Source organism: Apodemus sylvaticus, chromosome 4 (genome assembly GCF_947179515.1).
Source record: "Apodemus sylvaticus chromosome 4, mApoSyl1.1, whole genome shotgun sequence".
Classification (NCBI taxonomy): Eukaryota; Metazoa; Chordata; class Mammalia; order Rodentia; family Muridae; genus Apodemus; species Apodemus sylvaticus.
In genome coordinates this window covers 141,161,626-141,179,117 of record NC_067475.1, presented here as the reverse complement: position 1 = coordinate 141,179,117, position 17,492 = coordinate 141,161,626, and the positions used below count along the sequence as shown (strand labels likewise).

The window sequence follows — 17,492 nt, the reverse complement described above, 5'->3', positions numbered from 1 at the left end:
CCTGTGAGGCATATTTCTTCTTTTAGGCACCAAACAAAGCCATGATGAGTGATACTATGAAGCACTTTAACTGACAAGTGACTTCTCTTAATTCAAATGAATATTCATGTTCCAAAGAGTGACATCTACACATGTCAGACAACCTAAAGACATCATCTGGTTGGCATTTCTCTGCATTGACAGTCTTCGGCATTGATGTTTCTGTGCTCCAAGACTTGATTCTGTTGTTTAGAAGTCAGAAAAGAATCCTTTACAATGTTAGCAATACAAAAAGAGCACCAGGTTGCCAACCTAGCAGCATGGCATCAGAGTTTGGGCTGAAGGTCCTCAGATGCACTTCCTCATTTTATAGATGCACACGTTCCCCTCCTGTACAGTCTTCCCTGTGTCATGGAAAGCACAGGAGCACAGATGTGACACACTGGGGCTGTACCCAAGCTGTTGCAATGGAAGCTTCCAATCCTACTTTTGACTTAAGCGAAAGCTTGGGTGTCTGGTGCAGGGCTTATGGCCAGCTGAGCATAAGGTGGGGAGGAAGGGGAAGTCGGGGAGGGAAAAGGAGGATTAGGAAGGAGAACTTACTGGGTGGGGAGCATGGGGCAATAGGAGTGAGAGGCAGTTTCAGGATAGAATGACAGCCATGGAGAATGTGGTGAGGGGCAACAGAGCTGACCAGAGACTAAAGTCGCTGTGTGTGCCTCTTCCTGTCTCTCTCCTCCAGCCCCCTCACCTCCCCAGGGCAGTGGAAGGTAGCAGACAACACAAGAGGAAGTGTGTTTTATTTCTTTGATTTTGTAATAACACAGCAACAACTGGTATGGGCTAAGGCTTGGTGGTAAATAGACTGGAGGGACAAGTAACATCATCAGAATATCAAGGAAAGAGGAGGCATCTTCAGTGACCCTTCCAGCAAAGGGGTCCTTCTTTATTAGCCAGTTCCAAGACTCCCAAAGAGTCAGGTTAGAGGAGAGTCAGAAATGGGAGGTTATGAGGCCTCCTCCTCCTCCAGTTGTTTGGGGAGAGGGATAAGATATTCATGAGGTCCCAAAGAGCTGGGAAACCTCTGATTTTCAACTGCTTTTAGTCGTTGTACTCTTGGACCATGCCATAGAGTGAAATATTCAAAACAGGATTTGAGAACAGTATGCCAAATATACAAGCATTAAATACCCACTTCTTTAAAAGGGAATGTTGTTATACTATAGGTATACTGAACAGGTTAAATGTTCTGACTGCTTTAAGACTCAGATTCTGGGTTCATATTCTAACTGTACCTCTTACAAATCATGTGAAACCCACCCCAGCTTTTTCATCCCTAAATTAGGGCAGGGAACCACAATGGTGTAACTTCTTGCCTGGCATCATTGCAAACACTAAAGATAATATGTAAAAGATAGTATATGTAAAATGCTTAATAATGTATCTGATGCATAGTTAAACACTAATACCTACTCTTAGTCCATTCTTTATTGATCTATCTCTTTGGAACTATTCAGGGGGACTTTCTGAGGACTCATGACCAATAAATAAAAATTAGGAAAATTTGTATTTTACATTGTTTTCAAATTTGGGAGCTATAAATATTGAAATGTGACATAGAAATTGTCACACCATGATCACCAAGGACTCTTTTAACATTTCCACTTTCTATAGTGTGGGTTTTTGGTAATAAGTGCATGTAAAAGCTATGTCTAAATGAAAGGAAACAGGATTGCTATTTTGGCTTGAATCCATCATAACCACAGTTCTGATCTTATTGATGTCTGTTCCCAAAGATGAGTATTTGATTAGACAAGCTCTCTTTCCATCTGTTCCAGCTGAATAAATGACTTAATTTCATCTCTCATGTTTTAAAAATACCTATTGATTTATTTTGTTATGTGCATGGATGTGTCTATATCCCTGCTTGAGTTTGTGAGCAGCATCTGCATGCGATGTGCTTGGAGGTCAGAAGAGGGCAGCAGATGTCCTGGTACTGGAGTTGCGAGTGGTTATGAGCTAACCAATGTAGTTGCTGGGAACCAAATCCAGGTCTTCTGGGTGTTCTGCAAGTGCAGCAATGCTCTTAACTGCTGAGCCATCTCTTCAGCTCCGCCCCCCCCCACACACACATTCTTTTTTAAAAAGATTTATTTTATTTATATGTATGAGTGTTCTGCCTTTATGTATGTATGTGCACCACTTGTGTGTATGGTAACTACAGAGGTTAAAAGAAGGCATGAGATTCCCCTGGAATTAGAGTTATAGATCATTGCGAGGCAGGCACCAATCCTGGTACTCTCCAAGGTGCCCTTAACCACAGAGCCACCTCTCCAGCCTCCAGCCTCCAGCCTCCCACGACCCCCCTTTCCATTGCATCTTTGTAGCACTAGCTTTTGATAGAATTGAAGAGTTTTGCTGTTTTAATAGCTTTTGATTTTTGATTTGATATTTTTCCTTAAGATATGTTGACATCTACTAACTTAACCCTGTAGTACAAACACAGTCAAGCTCTATTCTGGTAAAATATTACCATCAAGGAGACTGACAAGCTAAAGTTCTTCTTTAGAAAATCAAGGCAATCTGAATCTTTCTGTGCATCTTTTCATTCACAACAATGGCCTTCATCAGGTAAAACTTATGCATAGTGTTTTGAACTCTCTGAGCTTCCATTTTAAGAACGTTTGTTTTTGTCTGAGTTATTGGTACTTCACTGCAGATTCTTTATATTTGCTGAAAACATTAGTTATAAATAGGTAGACTCAGGAGTTCATGTTCATCTCAACTGAAGCTGACTTGTGATTTTACAAAATGCACCTGAACTCATCACACTTTGGCTACCTTTATTCTCTAATATCAAAATATAGGTAGTTAGCCAATCTGGTTTTTTTTTTCCAGTGTGAATACTGCCTCCTACTTGTAAATAGCAAAATTGCAATTTCAGCCCTGTTGAAGGGCCATACAATTGTCTTCGGGTAGTAATTAATAACTCACAGTTCTAAGGAATAAGGACAGCCTTGTGACATCTTCTTTTACTTCAAAACTTCTCTAAGGACTTGTCATTACTTACAGAAAAGTCCTCAGCACAGCACATTTAAGGATCTGGGAGTCACTGTACCTTTGGTATCTTGGTACCTTTGGTACCTTGGTCTCACCACCTGCTTCCCAGACATCCAGATACCTAGCGTCTCAGGACTTGCGGTTTTGTTTTTTTATTTTTATTTTTTGAGCATGTAACACTGCCAGCCTCACACAGCATCTCCTGTCTCTTATGGCTGCTTCCAGCAGAAGGGCTGCTGGCCTTAGAAGACCCAGCGCATTACCTCCCCAGTGCTCCACCCTGCTACCTCCCCATTCTGAGCAAGTGGGTGGGGTAGCTTCTCCCTACTCTCACTTCCCATTGTTTTTTATGTGCTTCTGTTCAGGTTGCAACATGTTGCGGAGACACTGGTTTTCACAGTGAAACAGTCCAATACTGAATTCTAAATATGCATCCCAGATTAACTTTGTATTAATATGAAGGCATTACTCATTTGTAGTCTGACTACCTCCCTTATTTTAGAGGATTATTTAGAATATTATCATAAGTAAATGAGATAACAAATCTAAAATATCTAACACTTGCTTACATGTGTGATGCCTTCCAAGCATTCATTTTCTTTATAGCCATGGAAGTGACAATCATATACTCATGTATGTGTCTTGATCATTGTATTTTGATCATAGGTGAGGCAAAGATTCAATCTTGATACACATTACCTTGTTTATTTACTGAATTAAATGAATGTTCCCTGTGAGGCAATCATTTATACCAATTATATATATATGTGTGTGTGTGTGTGTGTGTGTCACACACACACACACACACACACATATATATCCAGAAGTGGGATTAATCTCAGGGCTGCCTGCATAGCACATGTTCTAAGCTTTTGGTCTAGGCTAGTGTATAGAGATCATGTGTTATTATCGAGTAGCCATATTGTACATGCTTCTGTGTAGTGGGCTCTCATGTGCTGGCTCCCAGCAGCACTGCCAGCGACGGGTGGGTCACTCATTGCTCCATGACGTGAGCGCAGCTTCAGTGTCAGCGGGCAATGAGCATTTCAGCTCCATTCTTTTATGGGATTGCTGCTACACATGTGGTCCATTGACCAAAGTTTGGTTCTGTGGCTCATGGAAGTAATTAATGGGATGGGGTCCTCTCTGGGCAGCAACACCTTCGTCTACACCAGTGGGTCTCAACCTTCCCATTCCTGCAGCCCTTTAATCCAGTTCCTTATGTTGTGCTGACCCCTAATCATAAAATTATCTCATTGCGGCTTCACAACTATAATTTTGCTACCGTTGTCAATTGTAATGTAAATATCAGTGTCTTATAATTGTCTTAGACAACCGCTGCAAAAGGGTTATTCACCTCCACAAAGGAGTCATGACCCACAGGTTGGGAAACACCGTTCTACACTGACATTCTGTGGTCTCTCTCCAGATGAGACTGAGTATGAATACAGCGGAAGTGAGGAAGAAGAGGAAGAGAACGACTCTGGGGAACCCAGGTATGGGGAAGAAGGCTGGACTTTCCAACTTCCACATTCTGGGCTGGGCTTGCTCCAAACACACTCTCCTTTTGATTTATCGGTCTGTTACCAGGATTTAATGTATCACACACATACACACTCATTAGTGTATGGAAGTTTTCCTAGTTAGACTCTTTTTAAAAATGTTGAAATCAGCATATTCTTTATCTTGTCCTCCAAGATATATGGCCTGTATTCATGTCCCTGTTTCCTCTCACATGTAGATCTAGAGTGGGCAGGGGTGGGAGGGAAGTAATTATCTAGCTAATGCAACACTGGACATACAAAAATTGCACCTTTGGAGGAGAGCTAAGTGACATTTCAGATTAGAGTCATTCAGCTAGTTATGTAGTCCCTCTGAGAAGCCCTTTCAGATGTCCACAGTTCCTGCTGTGTGCCTTGATATTTCACACCAATCCTGTTGGAGGTAATCCTAGAAAATCAAATTATCCTCTAGATATGAACAGCAATAGAAACATTCATGCCACCCTGTTGTCTCTCTGCAACCCAGTGCACCTTAGTCACCATTATCTCCACACATTTAGACTTGCTTGGATTTTAGACCAGCTGTCTTCCTTCTCATCTGTATCCGTGGATAACTAACTTGTGGTGCTAGGATTTCTCTGTGGACAGCAGCTCTGTTCATGCCACTGTTAATTGTGGAGGAAAGGAACATGTACAAAACTCACTGGGAATTAGGGGTGATAATGCTCTCCGGCCATCCAAGGTATTAGTCAACCCTCATATTGCAATGTGAAGACCACTTGTATCCCTGACACAGAGTGTCCTGTTCTGTGGAGGGACCATGCTGCTAAACACCATATTTCCCCTCTCTTTATCTCCCTCCCTCCCTTCCTTCCTACCTTTTCCTTCTTTTCTTCCATGTGTGTGTATGTGTGTATGTGTGTGTGTGTGTGTGTGTGTTGTTGTGTGTGTGTAGCACATGTGAAAGCTGTCCTAGTTTACTAGTTGCACAGCAAGCTAGTTTATTTATCACAATAAAACACTAACCCAAAACAACTTGGGGAAGAAAGAGTTTATTCCATCTTGTAGCTTGTAGTCCATCATAGAGGGAAGTCAGGGCAGAAACCTGGATGCAGGACCTGAATCGGAGACTGTGAAGAAATGTTGGTTACTGGTTTGCTCCCAGTCTGCTTTCTTACATAACCCATTGTGGGCATTAATCCCCCACAGATAAGCCTAGTGGTCAATCTAGTAGTGACAGTTCCTCACCTGAGGCTCTCTCTGCCCAGGTGACCCTAATGTGTGTCAAGTAAATACTATCTAACTAACATAGAAGGTAAAAGACAACTTCAGTTATCATCCATCAAGGGCCATCATGGTTTTTTATTATATAAAATTACTTGCATGTATTTTTATTGCAAACAAATTTTTATACATTCTATTCTGATCAGTTTCCTCTCCCCCAACTCCTTCCAGATCCTTCCCATCCACCGACTCCATGCTCACCCCTCTCTTAACAACAAACAAACCAGAATAAAAAGGAAAGAGCCCAAGAAACACACACAGCACACATGCAAGACAAACATAAAAGCACAAGATCAGAACCACAAGATACAAGCACAAGGCCAGTAAGACAGAACACACCAGAACAAAGCCATGTGAAACAAAGTACTGCAGTGCAGTTCTGCGTTTTGGAACAAGCTCTCTCACTGCCTGGTGCTCCCTGATTGGGCTGGGCCAGCAGGTCAGTGAGCTCCGAGACTCCTTCTGTCTTTGCCTTCCAGCACTAAGATTCCAAGCATTTGCTACCACACCCAGCTGTTTTTACATGAATTCTGGAAACCATATTGACACCCTCAACACTTACAAGGCAAATGCTTTACTGACTAAGCCATCTCTCCAGAACTCTGTTCTCTTTTTAAGGCAGAGGGTCTCAACCTGTGGGTCTCTACTCCTTTGGGGGGGGACACATATCAGGTCCTACATATCCGATATTTATATTATACTTCATAACAGCAAAATTAAAGTTATGAAGTAGCAACGGAATAGTTTTATGGTTGGGGGCAGTCACCACAGCATGGGGACCTGTAGGAAAGTGTCCCAGTATGAGGAAGGTTGAGAACCACTCTTGCTAAGCCACTCTAAGAGGTTGAGACTGAGCCCACAGGGCCATTAGATTTGCTCTCTTCTCTGCTAGGGGATTTCTCAAGGTTAAAGACTGCAGAAGAAGTCTTTTTTCCATCAAAATGTGTTAGCTGCCCCAACATTAGCTGCATAGCTGCATAAAGGTAATGACTGTCAAACAGTGCCATGCAAAGTGAAGGAATGTTCCTCTAGGAAAAGATCCTGTTTCCTGCTTCCAGACTGTTATCCGTCTTCCCTCTGACTGTTCTTTAAAGAACTGAGAAACCCTGCCTTTCCATGGCTTTCTGTGTGTCAGGGGTCATTCGGTGAGCCACCAGCTGTAATTAGAACATGTCATTATGTCATGGGGAAGATTATGCACGAAGTTCCATTTTTGGAATATGTTTAACTAGTCTTCATGAAATCCTAAAATGTACTAAAAAAAGACAATGGTTTCATCACTTTAGACGTGAGACAGCATGGTCATATACAGTGTTAGTAACTGAATCGTTAATGCAACCGAGGTCACCTGGTGTTGGTTCAACATCAATTAAGAGTAATGGGGCATCCTTGTGTGCATGTGGCATTAGGTTCCCAACCTAGTCATCTTTGCTCATGGTATGTGACTTGTGTGTCCCAGCACCACCATTTAGAGTTTGTTTTAGAGTTTTACAAAAGATAGTAAGTTGTAGAGGGGGTTCGCAATAGACTCTCAAACTCCCATGAAATGCCCTCCACGAAGCCCTGGGTCTATGGCAGCATCTCATCTAACAAGTCTCCAAACCAAACTGATGCTCTTGTTACCTGCCAACACCCTGCTCCCCATCCTATAACCCTCATACCACTTCCTGGCCATTTCTGTCCTCACTCGGCAGCCCAAATGAAACCACAAGTCATCCCTCAGCATGTTAGATCTGTCAACGGGCCTCATTAAGTCTGTCCTCGAGTACTTGTTTGAGGTTCCCCCCACTGCTTGTCGTATGACGTCTCCACAGTGAAGACGTGAGTGAAGCACTGTGAGCTTTGTTTGCTCTCCTGTACCTTGCAGACTATGGTCCACTGTGAAGCCGATGGAGATTGTTAAGACTGAGCAGTTGGCCTTTGTGGGCGTGTGTCTGCACCCTCCCATGTGTGCACACTTTGCTGGTTGCCTGTCTCTGACCTCTCTTGTCTTTATTAGACTCCTTTTCAATGACTCTGCCCCTGGAGGCCAGGCCAGAGTGTGGATCTATGACAAGACCAACCTGTTTCTACCAAGGACTCCAAACTTGCTTTCCCTTTGCCTGGAGCCCACTTCCTGTCCATCTGCTGCCTTCCTTGATGGGTGCTCCTGACAACCCTGTTTAGAACAGAGACCCAGCACTCACCTCAGCTCCTCCCCACTGTAAATTTTAAACACTTTACCCTTTCAAACTACCATTTTGGTCCTTTCTATTCCTATACAATATTTTATTATTCGTAATAACTTACCTGTCTATCTTTCCCACAAAAAAGTAACTCCAGAAGGAGAATTTGTCTGGGCGTTACAGGGATTTTTTTTCTGGATTATCATCTTCTCAGGGGAAAGAAATTCAGTAGAGAAACAGAGTTCAGGCCGAAGTTTACTTCCCAAAGCAAACACACTGAAGAGGGTTACAACGGAAGATTGTAGCACTGTGGATGGATTTTAGATCCATGGGTAAAGTGAGGCTTTTTATATTCTATATTCTCAAGTCATGGTGGACCAAGTCTTCCTTTCAGTATATTTCTTCCCATAATTCTCTAGAAAATCCCACTGAGGGGTGCCAAAGTCATAATGTAAATGACATTATACTGATGGGTGGGAAAAATCCCAGGCACCTGAATTTTAGATATTGCAGTAAATCTATCAGCAGCTTCGGGGGCATTTAACCACAAAGAGGCTGAGGCAGGAAGGGCATTATAATGCATCTGATCATGGTATGATATGATAACGCATCTGATCATGGTCTAAGACATTGGGCCGACTGCTCAGTCCTAACATTAGCAGCTCTGTGGGCTTCACAGCTTGTAGGATTTTTGGAGGGGAAGTATGTTCAGATCAGAGCAGGTGTGTATAGCTGTGAGTGTGGCACACGTCCGAACCAGAAGTCCACCTTGCTTTTTGAGTCAAGTTCTTTTATTGACCCAAGGCTTGTACGGTGGGCTAGAATGGTGGGCAAATAAACCTCAGGAATCCATCTGTATCCATCTCCCCAGCACTGGGGTCATAAATGCATACCACCACACCCAACATTTGGTGTGCACTCTGGGATTAGACTTTGGTTTTCAAGTTTGTGTGGCAAGCACTTGGCCCGATGAGCTATCTCCACAACCTGAGTGGATTTGGTTTCTCTATGTCTAGCTCCTTTTGGAGCTCAAGGTCCATGATTTGAATGTTTTCCAGTTAAGAAGTGAGGCTCCTTAGGGAAACCTGGGGCCTGGGTTCCATAATAGCCCATCAGGTTGAACAAACAGGAAGGGGACTTGGGGTGCACTCTTCTGTGCACTCTCTCCTCTCAGCCCCATGGGAAAACTCTGCTTATTAAGCCCAAAGTCTACTATTGACCGGGTAGCCTTCGGGAGCTTGGCCAGTAATGGGGGGGGGTCCCTTCATTAGCGGGGCTTCTCCTTCTCTGACCTTGTCTGGGGAATTCTAATCCCCACACAGATACCTCTACCTGAGGAATGCCATAGATCCTCAGTTTAAAAGATCAATGTCATTTCTCCCAATACGAACATGTTTAGCCAGCACCTGAGAGTTCTGAGATGCTTCCACATGCTAATGAGGTGTTCCGGGTATCCTAAGCTCCCAGACAATGACCTCTGCCCATCCTGGATGTCCCTACCCCCAAACCCCTAAAATTTTATAAGCCTTAATCGCCATAAGTAAAGTTGATCCTCCTCCTGGTGGCAGGTCCCAGTGTGGTCATTTACTGCACATAGTGATAGGGCTTCCAAACCCCTCGCTCAGTGTCTCTGTCTCCACTATCAGCCAATCACCCACGAGAGCAGGGAAACCCCCACAGCCCCAAACCCCATTTCTATTTTCTACCTGGTATCTAGCTGGCGCCACCCACCCTACAGCCCATCCTAGTACCTGCTCCATAGCAGAAGTGAGGAATTAGGTGTTCAGTGAGTTTATTTTGGGCAGAAGCTGTCACAAAAATTTAAGGGGCTGTGCTAAAAAAAAAATAAAAATAAAACACAGAAAACAGTAAAACTAAGAGCTATCATCCATCTGCCTGATAGATAGCTATGGAGAACCAGAGGTCATAATTTTTAGCTGGTAACCTGCAGTTGGCAGCCTGAGACCACCAGTGGTACCAGACAGTTTATGTCCTTCAGAAATGTGCACGCGCACACGGGGACACACACACACACACACACACACACACACACACACACACACACACACTGTTAGGGCTGGAGAGATGGCTCAGCAGTTAAGAGCACTGACTATTCTCCTAGAGGTCCTGAGTTCAACTCCCAACAACCACATGGTGGCTCACAACCATCCGAAATGGGATCTGATGCCCTCTTCTGGTGTGTCTGAAGACAGCGACAGTGTACTCATATACATAAAATAAATCTTTAAAAATACTACTATGTTAGACATAATCTAGGAATCAGTCACCTCAGGTGCAGTCCTGAGTATTTGGTTTGTGTCTAGACCCACGCCATTAAACAGTGGTATATGGAGACAAGCCCTGAGCATCACCACAGACTTCACAGACTTGGCCTAGATCTTGGCTTTCATCAACCTTGGCTTTATCCGTGTACCTCCTGGTCCATCACATCTTCCCTAAGCAGCATAGCCTCTGCCTATTGGGCCTTAGGGGAAGCTGCCAAGGAGGTGCATGTGAGGGCATCTGCTCTTGTGAACAGCGTGAGACCCCTTTGCTGCCCTGTATGCAGATGCCTATGTGTTTGTAAGCACACGTGTTTGAGTTGTGTTACTGCACGTGTATGTGTGCGTAGGATGCACATGTCTAGAAGTCAGAGAACAACCTCTGGCGTTGGTCCTTTCCTTCCATTTTGTTAGACACAGAGTCTTTCATTGTTGAAGGCTGTGTATGCTAGGCTAGCTGGCCTTCCCAAAGTATTACAGTTACATTTTCTATTTGACCTAGCTTTGTGTGTGTATGGGGCAGGGGGTTGTCGTCTATGGGTCTGAACCCAGGTTCATGCTTATATAGCAAGTGTTTTAACCACTGAGCCATCTCCCCAGCCCCTAGTAGTAGTTACTTTTCTATGTGGAGATAAGCTTGCCTAGGGCTTGGGGCTTACACACTCATTTGAGTCTTAAGAAGCAAATCTTTGCCGTGCACTAGAGACGAGATCATGTGGACAGACCTATGAAGAGTGTGATATTCCATTAGGGGTGGAGATAACCTAGATATGCAATGGTCATCTTGAAAGTCAAGTGGACCACTGTTCTCTCACATCTCCCCCAGGACCCACAGTAGCAATGGCCCTGTCATAGGCGGTACTGCCATCTTCTTTCTTGTCCACAGCTCCATTCTGAACCTACCAGGGGAGTCAACACTGCGGCGGGACTTCCTGAGACTGCAGCTGGCCAACAAGGAGCGCTCGGAGGCCCTGCGGCGCCAACAGCTGGAGCAGCAGCAGAGGGAGAATGAAGAACACAAGAGGCAGCTGCTGGCTGAGCGCCAGAAGCGCATCGAGGAGCAGAAGGAGCAGAGGCGGAGGCTGGAGGAGGTGAGCGCCAAGGAGCCGCCACAGCCACCTCAGGCTCGGGGCACTGCCGGCTTGGTACACCTGCTCTGTGAAAACACAATCTGTATCAAAAAGCCTCCACTCACGTTCGGAATGGGGCCGAGACTTCCATCCTTCCACTCCTCCACCTCTTGGGAGGCTTTGCTTGACCATCTTATTAAGATAGCATCCCTCACCTTCTAGCGTGTTCTGCCTCTTGTCTCTCGTCAGATGGCTCTGACCAGCTTCAAGCATTCTATGCATGGCTCCGGCTCCCCGTTGCAAAGGATCCTATCTGTGAGGACACAGGCTTCTTTATTCCTCTGGTTTTCTCTAGGGCCTGAAATAGCATGTAACCCATAGCTTGGGAATATCTGTGGAATGAGTGAACTAACATGCAAATTACTGAGTCAAGGATTCACAGGGCAGAGACAAGCATTAGCTAAACCACTTAGAGAACGGGCAAACTACAGTAAACAGGCAGGTAACCTGATGCCAGGCCCTACGTCTTGATTCTCTTTTGACATCAGGAGCCAGGCTCTTTCTGTACCTTTCCTGCCCAGGACATGCCCTGCAGCTGCAGGCAAGACCTATGCCCAGTAGAGGCTGCCGCTCTCCTCTGGATATCAAACTACATCATTGACCATGGTTTCTTGACTATCCTGTCCCATGCGAGGTGGTTCTCACTCTTTGTTTAACCTCATCTACATCTCCAAGCACTCCTTCTTCTGCCAGATTGTGAAGAGTCTCCTCTTGGGGAAATTGGGGAGCAAATGAAAGGGTCCCTAACTGTCCAGGTGCAGGGTGGCAATGTTGTGAATCTCTATAATTCCAGCCTGCTCCTCAGTCATGAGCTTCCTGATTTTGCATTTCCTCACTAGAGAGTGAGGCTATAGATTCAGATCACTGTTTATTTATTTATTTATTTACATCACAAATGATGTCCCTTTCCCCTCCTCCCCTCAGAGTTCTTCTTCCCATCTCTTCTAACAGCTTACCATGGTGTAGATTTTCTCATTTAAATCTGTGAGGGCCCCAGGTCTCTTTTCAGTAAATCCTAGCAGCCCCGTTAAGACCCTAGAACCTTATCTTCAGACCCCCAACACTACTCCTCTGTATTTACAGTGATTTGTTCATTGAGTGACTTCTGTGTGCAAGCTCTCAGGCCGGCAGCTGCTTACCTGTTCACTCTCTCCCATGAGGGGCATATTCTGCCCTTTAGTTTCCAGTTTCCCTTCCTCAGTCATGCCGTGAGAGACCGGAGCATTCCTTATTTATCAAGTGACTGAGTGATCATGTCTAATGATCATGAAGCACTGACCACATGACATTTAACAAGGAAGACAGTGAGGAGTAAACATGGATAAAATATGCAATATATGTGTACAAAAGGCTGTAGTGAAAGCTATTATTTTGTGCATAACTTTTTTTTAAGTTCTTAAAATTAGAAAGAAAGGAGATGGAAAGCCAAGAGGACAGTGGAGTGAGGTCTGTACGCTGAGTTGCAGCTGGCCTCTCGGATCCTAGTGTGCATGTGAGCTTTCAAAGAAACAATTACCGAGAACCAGTTCCTCAGAGTTCTGAGGAACTCTGATCCTCAGACGTGGACTCTGAGCCGTCTGTAAGCAGCAATGAGGACATAAAGTATGTGTGTGAGTTTAGGACACTGGGTATAAAGGGTGCCCACCACGTGAGCAGTGTAAAGTCCGCCTGCTATCTTCAGTTCCGCGTGTGCCGCATGGAGGTGAACAGGGCATGGGTGAGTATACATGTGAAGATTAGAAGTGAAAGGTGCAGGCATGACCTCCAGTTACCCCCCGGGGTACAGATGGACAGTCTCAGCTCTGGCAGCTGTGCTGAGCTGTCTCTGCCTCCAGGCGCAGGCCACCTGTGGCTTCTCTACTGGCCCCCAGCCAAGGGCCATGGTTTCCTTTAATTTCTTAAGGCCTGTGGAACACTGTGACTTTGCATTTTGGACTTAAGACCTCCTCCTTCTGGGTAGATTACACCCTTGGCTAAATACTGTCTGCCCTGCTTTTCTTGATGTGGACTTTGCCAGGTCCCCACTACCTGGGGCAGCACAGCCCCCACTACTTGGACTCCACTTGGTTACCGCCTCATTATCACTGGCTTCAGGTTCAAGGCACCGACCCTGCAGCCCTAGAAAATCCACACTGACAAACCCATAAGCGTTTAACATTCACAAATTAACACAATGCAGAGAGCACATGTGGCCTGGTGCATTTTATAAATTAAAGGTTGTATATCTATGTTGATGTTCATATGGAGGTGCACGTGCTTATATATGCATATGCACGTGTGTGTGCATGTATGTATAGGTCGGGAGAGAACCTCAAGTGGCTTTCTTCAGGTGCTGTCCATTTTTTACCCCTGGTGATGGCTTCTCTCATTGGACAAAAACTTACTAGGTAGGGCCAGAAATCTCCAGGGATATGCCTGTCTTCATCCACCCAATGCTGGCTTTGCAAGGATGCACCAGGACACCCAAGTTTTTAAAACACTTTTTATGGATTTTTTGTGAGTTTCACATCACCCAGTCCTGCTCCTCTTCCTGTCCCCTCGTATCTGCCCTTTGCTCTTGCAACACCCCCCTCCAAAATAAAACACATAAACATACACACACGCACACACACACATACATGTATACATACATACAAACATACACACACACATACACACACGCACACACACACACACACGAACACACACACACAAACCTATACACATACACATATATACATACATACAAACACATACACATGCACACATATGAATACACACATACAAACACACATACATGCATACACACATACAAACACATGCATACATACACACATGCATACACACATACAAACACACACATGTATACACACATACAAATATACATACATACACACACACACCACTAACAACAACAGCAACAAAACCCCGAAGCAAAGCTTTCACTGTGGAAGCTGTAGTGTTCACAGTGTGTCCCACAATGTATCCCTCTGCCCACACATCTTCATTTGCAGATGTTCATTGCAATGAGTCATTGGTCTGATTTAAGATCTCTGATATCGTCAGTATTGAATCCTCACTGGATCTTCTCTAAGATATCTTATTGTTGCCCTGTGTCATGGAGATCCTGCAGTTTTGGTTTAGCAAGTCTGGCCCTTTTACACGTCCTAGCATTTGCAAGTGATATAGATTGTTGGCTGGGTCAACTCAAAGCTCTGAATCTGAGCCTGTGTGGTAGTTGAGCTAGTCAGCTCCCCGGCTCTCCCTCATCAACGCCACCAAGGCAAGCTCTCCAGCACTGTTGCAGCTAGGCCATGCAATGCTGCCATCAGCAGCAAGAAGCAAGTCCGCTTTCCTGCTCTCATGCCCTGGGGTGTGGGGGGAGGGTGTCTCACCCATCTCCAGAGCCAGCTCCACTGTGCTGCCCAGTCAAGGCCCAGGGACCCATTCCACCAAGTGCTTCAGCCTTCCAGGGGCTGGGACATCTCTCCCAGACTCTCACCCAAGAGGCTACTCACCTGCACCCCCTCCAGGTGTAGCTGTACTGTGTTGCCCAAGCGAGGTACACAGCCCACTTTCTGAGTGCTGTTGCCAGCAAGGGTGAGGCCAGCCCACCTGTTCCCATGACCCCAGGCTAGCTCTTCCAACTGTCAGAGGTGACGAGGTATGAGGGGTGAGTAGGACATCATCCCCAACACTCAATGTTTCATGTGGGCTCCAGGGACAGATCTCAGATCCTCTTACTCACAGAGCAAGTACTTGACTCACTGAGCTGTTTCTCCATACAGTTTGTTTATTTTGTCTGTTTGTTTCTCACATGAACACTTGACTGTTGGACCCAGGTGCTTGGTCGATATGAAGTCTTCCCAGAGAGTGTATTGCTTTGTTCTGTTTTTAGGATTTTAGCTTTTGGTTTTCTTCCCCGGTATGAGTTCCTTTAAGCTTGCAAATTATCATCAGATAGCTAAGTGATCATTTCTAGTGACTGTCAAGCACTGATCATATGACAGAGACTGGGGTCAGGACATTACATGAACTCTGTGATTTAATAATCACAATGATCTTCAGGCGAACACTTTGCAATGAAACCCTCAAGATGAATATTGGTCACTTTTCCTGTTGCTGCGACCAAATGCATGACAAGAGGCCACTGGAGGTGGTAGTGGTGTTGGGGTGTGTTGACTCACAGTTTTAAATGGTACAGTCCACCATGGAGGGAAGGTCTGGCAGCAGAAGACTCCACAGTGGTCAGAGCATGCAGCTGCCCTTCTTGCTCCTCACCTCTCAATGTAACAGAACAAAGCCGATGGGATGGGAAGCCAAGGGAACCTCCAGGTGTGCCACCGGTGATCCACTTCTTCCAGTTACAGCCACACCTCTTAAAGGTTTTACAGTCTTCAAAGCAGGGCCATCAGCCGGTAACCACGTATCCCTACACTAAGGCTATAGAGGATATTTTATATCCAACCTACCAGTGGTTATATAGCTCAAGATGAAATCACGCTTCAATCAGGGACTTGAGTAGAGTCTATGCATTACACCACTCTTTTGTATGCCCTATCCTGGCCTGTAGCTCTCTAGTATTTTGCCCTTCATAGCCGAGCCATGGCAAAACAGCTGGGCTCAATGGGTGTTCATCTTTGAGCTAGGTTCTCCTTAGACACCAGGTCGGAGCTCCTGAGAGGCCTCCTCTGTGTTCTTCAGTGGTATCTACGGGAGCTTCTCTCGTGGGTATGAGTGAGGTGCTATGCCCAGAGAGAGACACTCTTTGGTCTATGGCCTGAATGGAAGGTATCTGTGTGTGTGAGGACATGGGCTCTCTGCTCTGGTCAGTGTGAACCCAGCTTTTCAGAAGAATCACGAGCCTGTGGATGTGGACAGTTATGCTGGCTTTATTGTTTAGGTCTTCCTCTTGCCCATGTGGGTGTGTCCAACCGGCAACCCACAGGCACATGGGGTCAAATGTAGCTAGGAATGTGGCCCAACCAACCACATTAAACATTGGCAGTTTTTGTTCTATGACTCTGTTGTGGTGTGGTCAAGAATAAGCTCTATAGATGACAATGACATGTCAAGTATAATGTCAAACGCTATAGCTTAAGAGAGAAAAGCAAATTGTGACGTAAAGGGTTGGCTCTAAGTACTGGAACTGAATAACAACACTCATTGCCACCTAGAGATTCCCCTTCTGCATCCCCTTTCCTAGCTGCCATCCTAGCCTATGGTGAACACCTGTGTGTCTCTGGTGGCCAAATCAGTTGGGCTTGCATGAGCACCCTGGGAATTACATTCCAGTTCTAAATAAAAGCCTATTGGCCATCACAGGAATGGGGGTTTCCTGACGTGTGCCTGTATGAATATGGCTAGGATCCAATCAGTTGGTAATTGTCAGAAGGACTTTGACTATAAGCTGACTGTAATCTTGGATCTGTTAGACAAGGGACATGGCCTGTGGCTGATTAAATGGTGGGAAGCAGACCAGTTTTTACCGGTGATACAGTACAATTTATAAGCAAGTTCCAAGAACTTGCAGAAACTCAGCCAACGTGAGTCAGTTCATCTCTGATGACAAAAGTACATAGGAATCCTCTCCTTTTCTTTTTTTCTGGCTCAATAAGAAATTTTTATTTCCCAGCTGAGACAAGCCCTACCTCTCAGCATTAGATGGGCCCTGGAGGGGTAGAGGGCTTGCTCTGGTAACAGACTAATTATTTTGGATCAGGTCCCTGGTGATGATTTATTTTGTGTAAAATTGTTAGGATGATACCAGCGATTTCTTTTTGCTTGCTGGGAGTATTTCATACCTTCATTTTAACAGGACTACCGTAAGTCGCAACAATAGGTCAAGCTGACTCGAGGAGCTGTTGTCTTCAGTCCTCTCTTACCCTGTTTCCTGTTCTCCACAGGGGTGTGAGTGGGTAAGCTTGCTGTCCCCTTTCGAGTTGTCCTGCAGCCTAACTGTGAAAATGGAGAATTAGATGTCAACGACCATCAGGTGGACAGATCTTCTAAAGGATGTGCCACATCTAGGAGTGTGGGCTATTGTAAGGAGACCTGCCTAGTGATTAGATTTGGGAAACGTTTATTGTTTGGTGCTACCCTGCTTGCTGT

The 17,492-nt window shown here is 45.1% G+C and overlaps 1 protein-coding gene across 3 annotated transcripts in view; it reads left to right on the top strand.

Moving 5' to 3' along the window:
• Tnik (TRAF2 and NCK interacting kinase) overlaps positions 1-17,492 on the top strand; it is a 412,408-nt gene that overhangs the window by 308,021 nt on the left and 86,895 nt on the right. For all 3 annotated transcript variants that reach the window (XM_052180712.1, XM_052180713.1, XM_052180711.1), the window contains exons 11-12: positions 4,469-4,535; positions 11,159-11,363. In XM_052180712.1, the coding sequence (XP_052036672.1) occupies positions 4,469-4,535; positions 11,159-11,363 (272 nt within the window). The remainder of the gene's footprint in view (positions 1-4,468; positions 4,536-11,158; positions 11,364-17,492) is intronic.